Source organism: Silurus meridionalis, chromosome 14 (genome assembly GCF_014805685.1).
Source record: "Silurus meridionalis isolate SWU-2019-XX chromosome 14, ASM1480568v1, whole genome shotgun sequence".
In the NCBI taxonomy this organism is placed as follows: domain Eukaryota; kingdom Metazoa; phylum Chordata; class Actinopteri; order Siluriformes; family Siluridae; genus Silurus; species Silurus meridionalis.
In genome coordinates this window covers 2,826,952-2,844,167 of record NC_060897.1, presented here as the reverse complement: position 1 = coordinate 2,844,167, position 17,216 = coordinate 2,826,952, and the positions used below count along the sequence as shown (strand labels likewise).

At 39.6% G+C, this 17,216-nt stretch overlaps 2 protein-coding genes across 3 annotated transcripts in view; both read left to right on the top strand.

Moving 5' to 3' along the window:
- Positions 1 to 1,248, top strand: part of pdxdc1 (pyridoxal-dependent decarboxylase domain containing 1) — a 26,117-nt gene extending 24,869 nt beyond the window's left edge. The window contains 1 exon segment of the mRNA XM_046866109.1: positions 1 to 1,248. This exon segment is cut by the window's left edge and continues 1,018 nt beyond it. The gene's annotated coding sequence lies outside the window, so the exon portion shown is untranslated.
- Positions 1,249 to 2,609: 1,361 nt separating this feature from the next.
- On the top strand, positions 2,610 to 16,357 carry gspt1l (G1 to S phase transition 1, like). 2 transcript variants are annotated; one of them, XM_046866734.1, is made up of 14 exons: positions 2,610 to 3,041; positions 6,471 to 6,512; positions 7,009 to 7,212; positions 9,104 to 9,137; positions 9,471 to 9,548; positions 10,193 to 10,373; positions 10,808 to 10,962; positions 11,081 to 11,221; positions 12,578 to 12,671; positions 13,112 to 13,192; positions 14,660 to 14,833; positions 15,031 to 15,120; positions 15,382 to 15,550; positions 15,682 to 16,357. In XM_046866734.1, the coding sequence occupies exons 1-14, from the start codon at positions 2,852 to 2,854 to the stop codon at positions 15,732 to 15,734; spliced, it is 1,686 nt and encodes a 561-aa protein (XP_046722690.1). In that variant the 5' UTR covers positions 2,610 to 2,851; the 3' UTR covers positions 15,735 to 16,357. The 2 variants fall into 2 exon arrangements, with proteins under 2 accessions (XP_046722690.1, XP_046722689.1); XM_046866733.1 differs by having other exon boundaries at positions 7,006 to 7,212.
- Positions 16,358 to 17,216: the final 859 nt, after the last annotated feature.

The window sequence follows — 17,216 nt, the reverse complement described above, 5'->3', positions numbered from 1 at the left end:
GTGATAAAACGGTTAAAAATTATCGCTTGAAGGAGTCTCCAATGTCAGGGATTTATAACGGTCAGGAGGTTTTTCACCACAAGGACGTCCTCACAAGGACGTCCTCACAAGGAAGTCCTCACAAGGACGTCCTCACAAGGACGTCCTCACAAGGGGGGTTACAGATTTATTTTTTTTTTGGTGTCAGGAAAGTGAGGACTTTAGATAAAGAAAGACATAAGCAAGAACAGGAACTAATAGTTTTGTTGTTGACATTTAACGGTTTAAAAAGCACGCCGTGATGTTCCTGATTAAAAAAAATTGCAGTTTGTAATCGTCTGCCAAATTGCTGTGTTTAAAAGGAAACAAACAATTTGGGGGATTCGGGGTATGAAGGACATTTTGTACAGTAAATTAATTTCTCTGATCTACTGCTTACGTTATGTTTGTTTGACGGGCTTTTTTTTTATTCTGTTTGTTCGTTTGTTTCGTCTGGCGCTCTTCCTGAAAATGAAGTCGAATATAATTCTATTAATAATTGCACTTTGCTTTTGTACAGATTGACATAACTTGATCAAAATCGTCTTTATTTATTCTACTGATTAATATCTGTGAGGACTTTATCAAACTCTAAACTAGGATGCTTCACGAAGTCGATCCTAAGCGGTTGTTCTTATAACTGTGGGGTGTTTGGGGGTTTTTTTTGTCCTGGAAACGGGAAAGATTCACTGGTTTTTGAATGTTTACTGTAAAATGTCAAATGTCCCGGCTGTTTGTGATAATGTTACGTACACTGGCGAGTTATTATCGAAATTGTAGTGCCATCACCACAAAGCCACTGATGAAGTCGTTCCCTTTAGTCATGTCCTCCTTATTTCTCCACGCTCGCTAATAAGAGCTTCGAAATATCGTATGAAGTGTGAACACACGAAATCTCTTTTCACCGATAGATAGGCGATCGACTTTGGACGACGCCTGTTTTTCACCAGAAACACGTATATTCGTTGACGTCTTACGTAAAAATTCACGAAGGCCAACGCCAATTAAGACTGGATGATCCTTTAAAGCAGCTACACTGTCTTCATTTGGTGCAATAAATAAACTAGTAGTTGTTTTTCTTTCTTTCTTTCTTTCTTTCTTTCTTTCTTTCTTTCTTTTTTCCTTGTGGCAGAACAAATTCCGTGGATTCTATCCGTTTTTATAATCACGTGAGCTTTCTCCAGAAAGCGAGTCTGTAAATTATAATAAAGGTTATGATGCCAAATGACACTCGTCAACTTTCTTTCTTTTTGAGGAAACTTTTATTTTTTTTTTTTAAACACCACTGAAATATCTATAGTATAACACTCTGACCTGGGGTTAGCATTCGGTGCTAATTATGCTAGGTGTAACTTCATGCTAAGTAATTAGTGAGGATTTTTAGTCAAATGGGGGCTTTTTAATCATCGTTTACTGACATATCTGAGGGAAATGTTAACATTCCTGATGTGTGTGTGTGGTTTGTTTGTCAATTGCACTTATAAAAGCATTAATGTCTATGTAAATTGTTGGACTCAGGCATTAGTTTAGCTAATTTCCTGATTGCACAGACAGACAGACAGACAGACAGATAGATACAACTACACTAGCATTGCACAGCAAAGAAATGCAGTTGGCATGTTTACTTCAGTTTCTTTATTTGCCTCAAATTTTTTATCACACGTTATTGTCACTATTTTTTTACCTTTTGCCCTGTGATATCTAACCGCTCCATGTTTGTATTGACAACTGTATAAGAAAGTACAGACATGGGGGTTCTACAAGACTGAAAGGAGCTGACTCTGCAGGTAATGATGGAATAAAGAAGCTAAACTCACAAGTAATCCACACACACACACACACACACACTCTTACGTTTCCAATATGAGGAACCAGTGCCATGAAAAGATTCACTCAGACGTACCAAATTTAGAGGCAAATAAAGAACCTGAAGTAAACATGGAAATAAGAAGTGCAGGTAAAGATGCTGACTTGTGCAATTTCTTCTTTGTTTGAGTTTTTTTTAAATAAGGAACATTATCATAATTTGCATACACATACATAATGTTACTATATTTTATACAGATTGTAAAAAAAAAATTAAAAAAAATATGAAGTTGGTTTAATAAAATAAAAACTTTCTTTTTGTCTGTTTTTTGTGCTTAAATATCAGTCAGTAATATAATTAGTTATTATTATTAATATTTAATATAATATTAGTATTATGCTGAGAGATATATAATTACACATTTATGTCACGTGACTACCATATTCGTTGTGAAGGTAATTAAATGAACTTAAATTAGTCCAAAAGAAAGATTCTCTAATTTTGATGAACGAGATTCAAAGAATCAAGTCACTAAGAAGATCCGATTTTCCCATCACTTCTGAGATACTGGGACATCCTTTGACTTTCAGTTCGGTTGCTTTAAGTGTAGGGCTTGTACGCGTATCTGAATGTAAAGCTGGGTAATGTAGTTTCTTCGGACATTTTTTCATAAAAGGCGGTACCGAAGCGATATATCGTGAAAGACTCTATTTCCCAGGATGCTCTTGTACGTCGGTGGGGATGCCGTCACTCTCGTGCGACACACGGAGTTACTGGTGAGTGAGCGAATGCCCCCCTCCCCGTCGCGCGTGCACCGTGGACCGGCTGCTGAATCCAGCGTTTGGAGCTCCGGAGAAGTTTGACCGGGGGTCAGGGGGCGGCTTTATTACCGCGAGTTTCATTCGGATCCAGAGGTTTTTCCCCCCTCGTATAAACGGATAACACAGAGAGAGGGAAAAAAGAGAAGAAGAACAAAAAGAGAATATATATTTGCAGTTTCAGCCCCCCCCCCACGCGCGCGCGCCAATGGAGCCAGCGCGAGACGCTGCCCCGGATTCGTGGGAGCAGGAGGATGAAGGCAGCGAGGCCCCGCTCGGCGACTCGTTCAGCGCCCTCAACGTCAACGCCAAGCCCTTCGTCCCGAACGTCAACGCGGCGGAGTTTTTCCCCGGATACATCGTGAAAGCGCCGGGGAAAACCATCGCCACCGGTGCCGGTAAACTCTCCCCCCCTTCCTCATCAGCCGTCTAAAGCGTGCTAGCTCTCTATACTATACTATGCTAGGCTAGGCTAGGCTACACTCCGCTAAGCTAACCCAACCAACAGTAAGAGGAAGGAGAAAACCGTGTAAAGTTCTCTCGCTTCTTTCACGTCAGCACGAAGAGCGACTTTACTCATTACATACTGAATTATTATAAAGATATCATTTTATTTAATTAGTTTCTTTGGCATTTGTGAATCTGCGACCCCGAATTAACACACGTGTTGAAGCCGGTTAGCAGGCTAGCGGTCCTTTACACACCAAAAGTCTTTCAAAAATATTTAATTAGTAATATAATATAATCACAAAGAGCTTTTTGATGATGTTCTTTGATTTATAGCAGGCGCATGCGCAGTAGAACACCTGTACCACATCTGTTATATTATGGCTCAGTGTATAAAGTATGTGTGTGTGTGTGTGTGTGTGTGTATGTATATATATATATATATATATATATATATATATATATATATATATAAATAAATGTGTGTGTGTGTGTATGTATATGTATATATAATTATAGATAGATAGATAGATAGATATGCAGATCATCACCAGGAGCTTCTTGAAGATGTCCTGGGGTTTAACACTAGTAGTAGTAGAACACGTGTACCACTCCCGTTACTTTACATATTAAGAGATGTGTGTATGTATATATACTAAATATTAGCACTGGCATCACATCTGTAGCACACCTGGTTACTTTACACACCAAGAGTCTTTAAATTTGTATCATGTAGATCAGGGGTGTCCAATCTTTTCCACAAAGAGCCGGTGTGTGTCCAGGTATTTAGTCAGATCAATCGAGGGCCACACCTTCTAGTCATTGAAAATGAAAATCATTAGATGTAAACAGGTAGAGTTTAGTTTGGACTTGTTTAGTTGGAATGAAAACCTGCACCCACACTGGCCCTTAGTGGAAAAAGATCGGACCCCACTGATGTTGATCGTCAAAAATAAGATGTATAGATAGATACAGTTAGATAGATCATCACCTGGAGCTTCATGAAGATGTCCTGGATCAAGTGGACAACAGTCAGGGTGGGGGGGTGGTTAACAACGGCATTGTTGATGTGGGTTGAAAAGTCATTCTAAAGTCATTTAGACTGGGGGATGTGACGGTGCATGTATTCATACATCCTTTTTATGTGCGGAACACAGTTACAACCTGAGTTTTCTGGGGAACGTATCAAGTGGCGGACCGCTACTTTGTTTATCTACTTTGAAGTTTAAATTATTTTTAAACTTCAAAACGTACACAACAATGCCACAGGGCTATAACAAAGAAACTAGAGTTAGCGCAGTGTCACTGTGGCGACTCGCTGCATGCTGGAAATACGATTTGTTGTGCGTACGCGTGGAAACGCTAGAGAACAATTGCGCTATAGATTTGAGATTTTTTTTATTTGTCACAAACACATTTATAAGCAGGATAAGACGTGCAGTAAAATGAGTCGAAAAACCTTGAAAACATTTAGTTAGCGTTAGCTTCAGACTACTTCCTGGTTAGCAGCTAATGCTAGTGCTGTTGATTCTTTAGCGTTTTATTTCCAGTTTCAATCATTTATCTTTTAAAGGGGAAAATCTTGACAATTCCACATATCAGGGAAGTGATCGCTGAAATAAATAGCAGTTCATATTAAATATTTAAATGTAAAACACACTCTTAGACACACATCTGTATTAACCAAATGGCGTTTAACAAATGTAAACTATTTAATTTAATTTTTTTTATTGCAATTTGATTTATTCCATTTTTTATAAAATATTTTATATATTATTTAACTAAGCAGGCGTTTTATTTTTAAATAGTTTTAAAAATGTAAACTGTTCAAATGTGGATGGTCAAAAATATTTATAATAAACGGCATTGATAATTTTGTGTTTTGCGTTTCTACCCCTTTAACCCTGTGGCTCCCTATTGGACAGAAAAGGCATTCCAAAATGGTGTGGGTGCCATTACTTTTGCCTCCAGATATGTACTTAGGTTTTAATACGGATTAAAAAGTAAACCGGGATTGAAGGGGTCAGGTGACTGGTTTTGGTAAAAATACAGCAGGTGTGTGTTGGGGGTTTTTCTACATCTTGCCTAACAGATTTGTTATTAAAAACAAACTACAGGTTAAGCCCCGCCTCCTACACGGTCAAATAGGGAAAGTCTTATTGATCACGTCACTTTAATCACGTCTGAATAGGGCTCTGGTGTTGGTCGTATTTGTGTTTGATTTCATGGCCGCTTTTCCCTGTAAATTGTTGCACGTCAGACTTTTTTAAGGACCCTGTAGGTTTCTTTTGATTTGAATTCGGGGGGTGTCATCATGTGGCGGTGTGGGCATGGTCAAGCTCTGGTTTGTGAATGAAGGGTGGAGCTTGGAGGAAGCGAGCAGTAAGGATCGTACACTCGTTAGTACAGCAAACACGCAGGTGTATGATCTTTACCACTCGTTTCCTTTCGGCTCCGCCCTCTTTTTTTAATAAACCGTGACGTAGACCACGTCCTCACATCCACATACAGCTATCGCTTTCCTTTGTCCCAAAATAAAAATGAATAAAATTAATTAGCCCAGTGTCACGTAACATAGATACAGCGACGCACGTCATGTCCTAAACCGGTGACTTCACATGACTTGTGTGCACGTGGTGAAAGGGAAGTCCTGTCTACCAGCAAAAAAAGATGTACACGTCTTTACCCCGTTATGTTTGTTTTGACAACGTGACACCCCCCAAAAAAAAAAGAAATTAGCTACTTAATTCATTAATTTAATACATTTTTAAGATCGTTTCTAAATCCGTGCTACACAGGGCGTTTCTTATTTTTGTTTCTTTGGTTGGATCAGAAAAGGGAAGTGGTGATTTGGTGGTTAAGGCCTTGAGCTGTCGATCTGATGGTCACCAGAGAGACAGTTTAGTCATGAATCATGTCTTGCTGGTGAATCAACGTTGGAGATAAATGCAGCATCCAAATCCAGTGAAAACAATTTCCTGCGCTCTGTATATCTTGAGCGAGCGGTTCAGGAACCGCAGAACAATGCTCAAAACAACCAGCACTATAGATTTGACCTCAATCTACTTAAGTCATTTAAAATGTATATTATCGTTGCAAGCGGCCATTTTGATTCGGCGGTGAAGCGTAAACAGGGACCGAACTGGTAGCTGAGAATACAAACACAAGTCTAAACTAAATTGTTCCAAGGAAAATAAGTGAAAACCTTTTACAGCCCCACCTTCAGTACTGGAGCATGTGGAGTCTCTCACACACACACACACACACACACACACACACACACACACACACATTGGGGAGAAAAAGTGACGCATGTTCAGCTTTGCATGTTATCGTTTCCTCTTCATGAAAGAATGTTTTTCCTTTTTTTCTTTTTGCAGATCCGGAGAAGGATGACCATATCGAGGTCTCGGAACTGGCTGGTGAGTGAATGTGTACTTTTTATTTTATTTTTTTAAACTTTAACTCTGCTTGAAGATAAATATCAGCCGAATTCGTGGAGAATAATCTGTTTCCTTGAACCGCTTCTCTCAATTTATGATCAATTTTAGTTATAAGTGTTCAGTATCACTGTATTTACATTTAGGGAGTTTGGCAATGATCTAATTTATACAGCTAAACAGTTAAGGGGCTAGGGCCTTGCTAAGGGGCCCAGAAGTGGCAGCTTGGTGCTGCGACCTTTGGATCCAAAGTCCAACACTTTAATCGTTGATCATGTGATCCTGGATTTAATTTGGTAAATCTTAAAAGTCGAGATCAAGAAGTACGGCGTGATGTTGGTACACTCACTTTTTTTTCTTCACTGGGATTTATAACTGGTTCCTGGGGAAGGTGGTAGCAACATGTTGAGTGTGTAAACAGTAAAGTGTGACTTGAGTATGTGTGTGTAGCGCTGATGAGTGTTTATTGTGGCAGCAGCTCGACCCGTGGAGAACGGCTCCGGGGTGGATGGAGTGACAGCAGCCGAGGAAGAGAGCTGGGAGCAGAAAGGGGGAGAGGAAGACTCGCCTCAGGAGGAGGGAATGGAGGAGGACGAAGAAGCGCCAATGCCGAAAGTGACTCCCGTTCAGCCGAACGCTCCCAAGAGAGAGCACGTCAACGTGGTCTTCATCGGCCACGTAGGTGAGTGACGTTCTACTCCCTCGCCAGATGATTGCTTTTCCTCGTACACCATAAAAGCAAGTGTTTGATTTTCTTTTACTCCACAGAAGTTCATTAGTTTATTTTTTACGTCGGTTTTAGAAATGAATTAGTTGGTCCTGAGTTAGTTATAGAGATTTAATCTACATTTTCTGACCAATTGGACTGTGAGAAGAAAGTGTCCAGAAAAAGGATCAGACCTGCACTTTATCCACATGAGAAGGCTCTTGCTCACAAAGCAAGCCCTTTACATGGGTTGGAGTGGAAGATCTCCTGCTATAGAGCTCCAACACCTTTGGGATGAATCTGCACTCCAGACCTCCTCGTCTCACCTCCATTATCACCTGACTTTACTGACAGCACCCTAAAAGCACAAATCTCCACAAAATCTAGTGTAACATCTTCCCAGAAGACTGAAGGATATTATAAGAGCAAAACCAGAAGACTGGAGCGTATTAAATATGCAATGGGTTTCTCGCAGGTTCTTAGAAAGGGTTTCATGTTTGTTTTTAACGCATTTGGCAGACGATTTGGAATTCTCATTTATTCACCTGAGCAGATGATGGTTAAGGGCCTTGCTCAAGGGCCCAGCAGCAGCTGGAATTGGAACTCATGACCTGATCAGAAGCATTGTAACAACTTATGCGAGTCCTATCACATCTAAAAGCGATTCAGTGTTTTGTTGTGTGTTTTTGAGGAAGTGTGTGAGGTAGGGCTGGGCGAGAATATCGTTACTACATCAGTATCGCGATAAATGATTACACGATACAGTTTTATCGGATATCATTGATTTTTTTTCCTATTTAATACCAAATATTAATAACATTTATATTAATGCAATAGTACAAAATGATAACCGTTTGATTGAATGATTTGCCGTAAGTTCTTTAACGTTTTTTTGTAGAGCTTAGTTTAGCGTTTTTCTATTTATCTTACCGCCTTTTTGCGATACATGGATGATACGCGATTTTGCATATAAATTTTAGTGGAGGTTTATCCCTGTACCAGAGAGAGATATAGTGGTGATGGTGGAAAAGGATAGAATGAGGAGGAACCTCATAAGGAACCAGACTCTTTTAGAACCGATCCCACAGTATGCCACCATTTAGGACCACCTTTTGTCCAAAATCGTACGATGGATATAGGTCATTAAATGTTTTCAGATGTCTAAAGACTCTCGCTGAAGAACTCTGAAGGCACAATGGTGGAAATCTTGGTGGGAAGAAAGGTTTCGTTCGTGTGAACGACTTTGACAGTAGATAAAACATGGCCTTGGACACAGATAAGAGCCAGAACATCAGGACTGAGCGAATACCGGTTATGTAAAGGTTGTGAGAGAAACTCCTGTGTATTTTTTTAATAGATAAAGTCTTTCAGTGCTGTTTGGAGATCACTCTCCACCTTTGTTTTCATGTGAAACACCAGGAAAGACGTTACAATTCAGAGTGGGCTTTTTGTTTGCTGTGGATTGAGTGTCTCATAATAAGGGCCATACGATGACCGACAGATGAGGAAAAAACGTCTCTGTTGCTTTGTGGAAGGAGTGAAGGTGGAGCAAGGAGACGGTGACATGCTGCAAAGACTTTGGAAATATTTGCTTAACAAACTGAGCCTGAAGCTGAGCATGGGGAGGGGGTGTAGGTTGAGGGACAGGTGGGTAGTGTGGAGATGGAAAGGTAAGCAGATGGCCAGGTAAGAAGGTAAACTGTAGAAATTTGAGAGAAATAAAAGGTGAAGGAGGAAAGTAAAGAGAAGATAGAGAGAGGTAGCTGGTGTGTGTGTGTGTCTATGGATGGATAGATAGTAAATAGATATGGATTATGACCTCTTTTCATTTCTCACCTTGTTTCTTTACTCCTGTACTTTCTTCTAGATGCCGGCAAATCGACCATCGGCGGACAGATCATGTAAGTATCCGCTGCCTAATAATTCTTAGTCTTCAGTACTCTTGAATCTCCAGGTTTCAGTTTTCAGAAACCTTCATTAGATCCTTGTTTCCTGAAAAGGTTCCCACAGAGGTCATGTTTTTGTGGGGTTTTTTTCATTTCTTGTTTTCTCGTGATCTCGACTTGTCACAAAGTTTTCTTGCTGGTGGTCCTATTTTTTTTAGTAGTCACTAGATGGTGCTGTTTGTCTGAATTCTAGACTCGTATATATCTTTTTTTTAATTTAATTTAATTTTTATTTTTTTGATGTGTGTCGTTTTACCTTTTGCTGTGTGTGTTAATTCCACTTCACAGGTATCTAACAGGCATGGTGGAGAAACGGACTCTGGAGAAATACGAAAGAGAGGCCAAGGAGAAGAACAGGGAAACTTGGTAATTGAAAGTTATTATGCTGTGTAGTCTAATAAACGTATTAGAACATAGTTCCTTTTTTATTTTATTTTTTTAACTTGCGTTAGTGTTATATTTTTATTTCCTACTTAGCAGCTATGGGGGGGTCAGGACCCCAGCAGTCACAGCTTTGTGTAGCTGGGATTTAAACTCACGACCTTCTGGTCCAAAGACCAATCCCTTAATCACTTAGCTGCCACCTTTCCCCAAACCCATAACTTTAATTCTGACTTTAATGAAGCTCTGATATTGGAGACTCCTTCCTTGTAATGATAATATATATATTCATGATCCTTCCATTATAAGTGAAAGAGCAAGCCGTTACCATAGTAACTGTAATGGGAAAAAGGCATGAACTAGTTTTCCTGCATCCTGTAATGTCATCTTTCTAAACTTCCAAATATTTCTGAGAAAAAGAAGAATATCAGAGTAAATGTATCTCTCAGTGGTCACACAAAGATCTTACTGCTGCTCATGGAAAAAACGGACCATTCAGATATTCTATGTATTCAGAAGGGTTGCGCTCTTTCTCCAGGTGGTCCTAGTGAGAGACTTCTGTCTTCTCAGAATTTATTCAGTGGAGGAGTCCTGAATGATCTGTGTGTAAAAATCTGTGCTCTCTTCAGGTACCTCTCTTGGGCCCTTGATACAAATCAGGAGGAGAGAGATAAGGGTAAAACCGTGGAGGTGGGCCGTGCTTATTTTGAGACTGAGAAGAAGCACTTCACCATCCTGGATGCGCCTGGACACAAGAGCTTCGTTCCTAACATGATCGGAGGGGCGTCGCAAGCTGATTTAGCCGTTCTGGTGAGTCATTAAGCGCAATAACCGTGTTATTCCTTCAAAATCTAGTCACGTATCCCGGAAATCAATTTCACCTGTACTTAGTGGTGATTCTTTTGTCCAGCTGTCCAGCTCGGGTCCAAAGGCAGCTTGTGGTACACTTTTGAAATCTGTTCCCTTCGAATTTCCCCAAATGCAAATTCCCTATGAGAGTTCTCATGGCTTTATTGACCTCAAGTAATAAATCGGGAAGCTGCTGTGCTGTTTTAAATGGTATATCTGAGAAGGGATCATCTTTAAGAATATTCACCTAGTGGTTATTTGAAATACATAGAAATAAATCAGCGTATTAGTAAACTGCTCTTGCAAAAAGTGCTTGGAGATATTCTGAAATCCTTCACGTTTGTATCTGATCATCTTGAAGAGCAAAAATGTGATTTCTCTGAAATGTCATGCAGGTGATTTCGGCGCGTAAAGGCGAGTTCGAGACGGGGTTCGAGAAAGGAGGCCAGACGCGAGAGCACGCCATGCTGGCCAAAACGGCGGGAGTCAAACACCTGATCGTCCTCGTGAACAAAATGGATGATCCCACTGTGAACTGGAGCTTGGAGAGGTGAGGAATCTGCGTACCTGTGATCAAATGCTGGTCTTCATGCTTATAGACCAGGATAAACTCGTTCTGGTAAATGAAAGACGTTGCGTTTATCATGCTTGTGAACGTCTCTCCACAGATACGAGGAGTGTAAGGAGAAACTGGTGCCATTTTTGAAGAAGGTGGGATTCAATCCCAGAAAAGACATTCATTTCATGCCATGTTCAGGACTGACAGGGGCCAACCTGAAAGAACCAGTGGAGCACTGCTCCTGGTACACGTAAGTGGAGAGCAAAGTTCTTATCTAACTAATAGATGTCAGTTTCCAAATAAATGAAATCTAATCTACAGCCATATCGTCCACCTACAATACCAGTGAACACTAATCAGATTTTCACATAATAAAACTTCTGCAATTTTAAAAGCAGAGGTGTAAAAAAAAAATAAGTACCTGCAAATCATCCTTGAGTAAAAGTATAGACTGCAAAAGTCCAATTCCAATATGACTTGAGTAAAAGTGATTTGAGCAGTACTTGAGTATTTGACTCGTATTGAACGTAGACTCAAAGATGCACTCGTCCTCATCACCGAGACACATGTTACCGAAAAGCCAAATACAGTCGATTTTTGAGAGGCACAAATCAAATTGTACACCTCAACGTTACATTAACCAACAACACAACAGCTTCTTCAACATCCCAGAATGATACAAACAAAAAAAGTAGTGAAGCAGTCTTTCAAAAAAAATTGCTTGAATTAACAAATAAAATTAATTATTAATAAAAAGCTGTTCAAACATTTGCTGTCTGATTCGAATACATTAATGCTGTAAAATCCTTAACGACCACTAGGTGGCAGAGTAACTTATTAGAGCTTCTTGGCCCATCAGTAAACAAATTAGAAGCAATATGACAGCAAGACTCTTTACTTAATCAACTCAGTTTATGGGGGAAAAAAGACTTACTTTTAACACACTGATCTATTAATGGAATGATATTAATACGTCAAACACTGATTGATTTCTATTACAATGATCATTAACCCATCAAAAAATCATGTAAATAACCCCACGTGTGTTGTGGCGAGTTCGAGTCTGGACTTCCTTCATCATTTATTCCTCTCTAAATGTTCTGCTTGCTGTTGAACTGACGCTGAAGTGTATGTTGGTGATCAGTAGATACACCAAGCGCCAATCAAAACGAGTTTGACAGAGCGAGCGCTCGATCCTGATTGGTGACTCGCTGTGTCGTGTTCAGTAATGAATTACATTCACTTCCTTACTGTCCAGCACTGATAACACAACAAATATTACACCCGTTTCCAACCTGTAGTAATGCTAATCATTAACATGTGCTGTATAACTGAGAAGGGATCATCTTTAAGAACATTCACCTAGTCATTATCTAGTGCAGGGCCGGGCGATATTGGGATCTAATATCAGAATTGTGATACATTAGATCATAATACATTTTTTATTGTTACCAGATCAATATTGTTTTATTACACAATTTAATGACGTGCTTTCCAAACTTTAGTAATGTTAATTATTGTTTGGATATTTAATGGCTTTTTTTCCTTCAAATGTGTGTATCTATCTATATCTAAATATCTAAATTGACTCATTGTATATTTACAGAGGATTACCGTTCATTCCACACCTGGACAGTTTGCCACATTTCAGCAGATCCAGCGACGGACCAGTCAGGTTACCGATTGTAGATAAATACAAGGTGAAGATTTGATAAAGTCTATTACAAATAAGTGCATTTTTTTCATTGTTGTCTCCAAATGAATATTGTCTTAATTTTAATGATTAATGATTACTTTAGTGATATGGACACTATATGGGCAAAAGTATTGAGACATCAGAGCCCCCCTTTTCACATTTAGTCCTCATTTCCTGTTATTATTACCACCACTCTTCCTGTTTCAGTGTATTTGTGAGATTTCATTCAGACACGAGGTTATTAGTAAAGTCAGGCACTGATGTAACAGTTTGGAGAATAATTTAAATACTTTTGTCTATGTAGTATATATTCCTTCTTTTCTACCTGTACTAAGATACTGTAAGGTTTTCCAGAACAAGGTCAGGAGTTGTATATGAGATGTTCATAGTGTCCAGAACTAAAAACTCGGTTGCTCATGATGGAAACATTCTGATCTTCTCTAGGACATGGGCACTGTGATTTTGGGCAAGTTGGAGTCCGGGTGCATCAGCAAAGCACAGCAACTTGTGATGATGCCCAACAGGGTAAGAAAGCATCTCCTGGTGTTTCCACAGGAATAGTAAATATATTCTATTGAATAGGTATTTAATTAATATGGGCATTCAGCTTGTTTTTTTTTTTTTTTGTCTTATTAGAACACAGGACATGTGCTAAATGAAATATGAAAATGAAAAATATTGAGGAAAATAAGGCAAAAAGTAACACTCCAAATAAATGCAATAGTAATAAATATAAACAGTTGCATTCAAAATGAATGGAAAAAGTCTCAACAAATGTCATGTCAGTGATTGGCCACTAGGGGCTGCAGTTGAGTTATTTAGGTTTGGAAAAATCCTCAGTAAATATTTTTCTAAAGGTGCTATTGACACAAGATTTTACCAGATGTTGGTAGGGACCCATGCAGTCCACACATACAAATAAATCAAACCACACATGTTCATAAGTTATGTCCAATAATGTGAAATGACACAGGGGGAAAACGTATTGAACACATAAAGAAATGGCGGTGAAAAAAGGCATGGAAAGACAAGACACCTGCTGAAATCAATCAGTAATTAGAAAGCAGTCCTGCCCCGTGTCAGTAAAAATGAATATCAGCTGCTTCAGTCCCAACTGATGACCTGTATAAAGGTGTCACATTACCAAGGTGTCACACAGGAAACATCTCATGATGGGTCAAAGCAAAGAGCTCTTTTAAGATCTTCGCAACCTGATTGTTGCGAAACATATTGACTGCATTGGTTACAGAAGGATTTCTAAACTTCTGAATGTTCTAGTAAACACTGTTGGTCCATAATCCAGAAGTGGAAAGAACATCATTTCACCATTTGTGAAGTAAAAGCCTGTTGAAGCTTTGCTGCACAACATTTTGGACAAGCTTGTGAAATACTGGGAGAATAAAGTCTGGTCAGATGAGACCTAAAATGAGCTCTGCCATAAAACACACCATGTTTGGAGGACAAATGGCACCGCACATCACCCCAGAAACACCAAACCAACAGTGACGTTTAGAGGTGAGAACATCATGGCGTGGGGCTGTTTTTCAGCACTGGAGAACTTCCTATAATTGAAGGAAGGATGAATGGAAAAATGTACAGAGATGTTCTTGATTAAAAAAAAAATCTGCTGCCATCTAGCAGGATGATGAAGATGAAACAACGGTGGACATTTCAGCAAGACGATGACCCCAAACTCACAATTGATTTTAGAGAAAGAATTTACAGCTGCTGGAATGGTTGAGACAATCGTTAAATTCCATTAAAAATCTATAGAAAGAACAAAAGATCAGAGTTCATACAAGAGGCCCACAGAAACTTCAAGATTTGATGAGGGTTTGTGAGGAAGAATGGGCCAAAAGCATTGTGGATTGTAGGAGTTGTTAGCAACATCTGGTAAAGATTTCATGTCGATAGCACCTCTTAGAAATATATTTACTAAGTGAAAGTGTGAAATTGTGTGTCAGTTTGGCTTATGCGTGTGTGTTTGTGTAGCACACTGTGGAGGTGCTGAGCCTGCTTTCAGATGACGTCGAGACGGACGACGCAGGACCCGGAGAAAACCTGAAGCTTCGACTCAAAGGTATCGAGGAAGAAGAGATCCTGCCCGGATTCATCCTGTGCACTCCGGAGAACCTCTGTCACTCGGGGCGCACCTTCGACGCTCAGGTAAACTAGATTCTGATGATTTTGCAGTTTTTCGAACAAAACCAGAAACATAGTGTGTGCATAAAGCAAGAACTTTAATAGAGGAAATTTAATATCGTTAAATTTCGTCCATCAGATCACTTTATTGGCGTCTAGGTACGAACCTTGTTGAAGCGTACGAGTGTTTCATTAATTCATCAATTTGTTGTTTTTTTCAGATCGTTATCATTGAACACAAGTCCATCATCTGCCCAGGTTACAATGCAGTCCTGCACATTCACACCTGCATTGAGGAAGTCCAGATTACGGTAAAAATAAAACATTCTGCATTACCACTTTTTCCTCTTTTGTATTTCTCAGCATTGTGTAAATTTTTCAAATAGACATTTGATGTTTAACTTCAAAGACATTACTGCATGGAGATCACATAACAAAAGAATAGATACTGAGGTGTCAATCACCACTATGACCCCATCCTGAGCTCAACTCCAGTTTGACCCAGTTTAATATGGGTTGCCAGATATTTTAATTTGTGGCATAGCATTTATTAATGTGATGGTCTTTTGCAGGCCTTAATTTGTTTGGTGGACAAAAAGACGGGTGAGAAGAGCAAGACACGACCTCGCTTCGTCAAACAGGACCAAGTTTGCATCGCTCGCCTTCGAACCGCTGGGACCATCTGCCTCGAGACATTCAAAGACTTCCCCCAGATGGGCCGGTTCACCCTGAGGGACGAAGGTCAGTTGTGTGTGTGTGTGTGTGTGTGTGTGTGTGTGTGTGTGTGTGTGTGTAAATGCTTATTCAAAGAAATTTCCTTTGCTTTAATCTAGAACCTTCTGGAATATTTTCATGTTTTGTCTCTCTTTCAGGAAAGACCATTGCCATTGGGAAAGTGTTGAAGCTTGTTGCTGAGAAAGACTGAAAACCTCCGTGTGCGAGAGAGCGTGCGTGCGTGTGTATGCGCGTGTGCGAGTGTGTGTGTGTATGTCGTGGAGAACCCGAACACGGACGAGAGAGGCGTGTGCGTCGCTGCAGGAGCAACACGTTTCCGAGCCTCCCCCGCCCTCCTGAGGAACCATCTCACGAAAACATCTTCTTTCACAAGAAATACGTTTGTAAGCAAAGAACAGAAATCGAGTTCACACGTTGTCAGCTTTCTCATATTGAGAGCTCAGCAGTGCCATTTATTTTCCGTCTCCCGGCAGCAGACTCGCAGACGACGATCGCGTGTGTTATATATACCTTTTTTTTTTTTTTTCCCAAAACCAGAGGAACACGGTGTACAGCGAAGACGCCATTATGAAAAATAAATGTGGACCAGAGTTCGCTTGTGTAACTGTAACCAGTCAAAAAAGCCGGAAATGTGATTTGGTGTCTCGGTCGTATCGTCTCCCTTCACTTCCACGCACACGAACACATGCGCATACATACGCCTCGGGTTTCCTCTTGTAGCGTTCTTGCAGAGCGCTCGAGCGTGCTTACATGTTATTAAAGCAAAACTTCTATGACAAAACTATTAAATTGGGGGAAATTGTACGATTCTAAGTTGCGTGGACTGAATTTCTTTCACTCGGGGGTAAATCTAACTACAATAAGGTGAACACACTGGGGCTATAAGTGTGTGTGATGAGTTGCAGGTGTGTGATTCCTATAACAGTCCAGACCGTTCATACCGTATACCAGGGGTCCACAAAACTTTTTTTTTTTTAGAGGGCCACATTATTTCTCCTTTAGACTTCCAGTATTGGAAATGTATTTATTACGCCTCCTAATGTTCTAGATTGGTTTTCATGCACCATACAGACAAATGAGCTTGTATGTGTATATGGTTGGAGGGTGAATCTAACAAATAATTCGGCTCTGTTAATAGTTAGGGGTTGACCAATTGTGGAATTATTTTTTCAAGTTTGGATCGTATTTACTGAGAACCGATTAATCAACCGATTTTGTATTTTATTCAGTATCCATTTTAACGTGACACCATGTAAAATAGTAGTGAACTTAATAAAAGAGAAAAACTACTAAGTCATGAAAATGTGCCATATTAAATAAATGAGTATATTCATGAATAAATATACTTATCATTAATAAATTATGAATAATTAATTATAATATAGTGCTCTCCGTGCAGCGCTTTGTCTTGCGTGAAAACACACGCCACATAGTTTCAGTGATCCGTCACTAGAGGCCGCTCTTGTGACAACAGCGGAACAGAAGCCGGAAAAACTATAGGCATTTATTGGTGCCTCGACCTCTTTTATTAACCGAGTGTCAACCTTTATTATAAAATACAGATATATTATATATACATTATATATATATATAATGATGATTCATATATATATATATATATATAAAGATGATTCATACTCAAACATGCTTTTTGAACATCCCATTCCTTGAT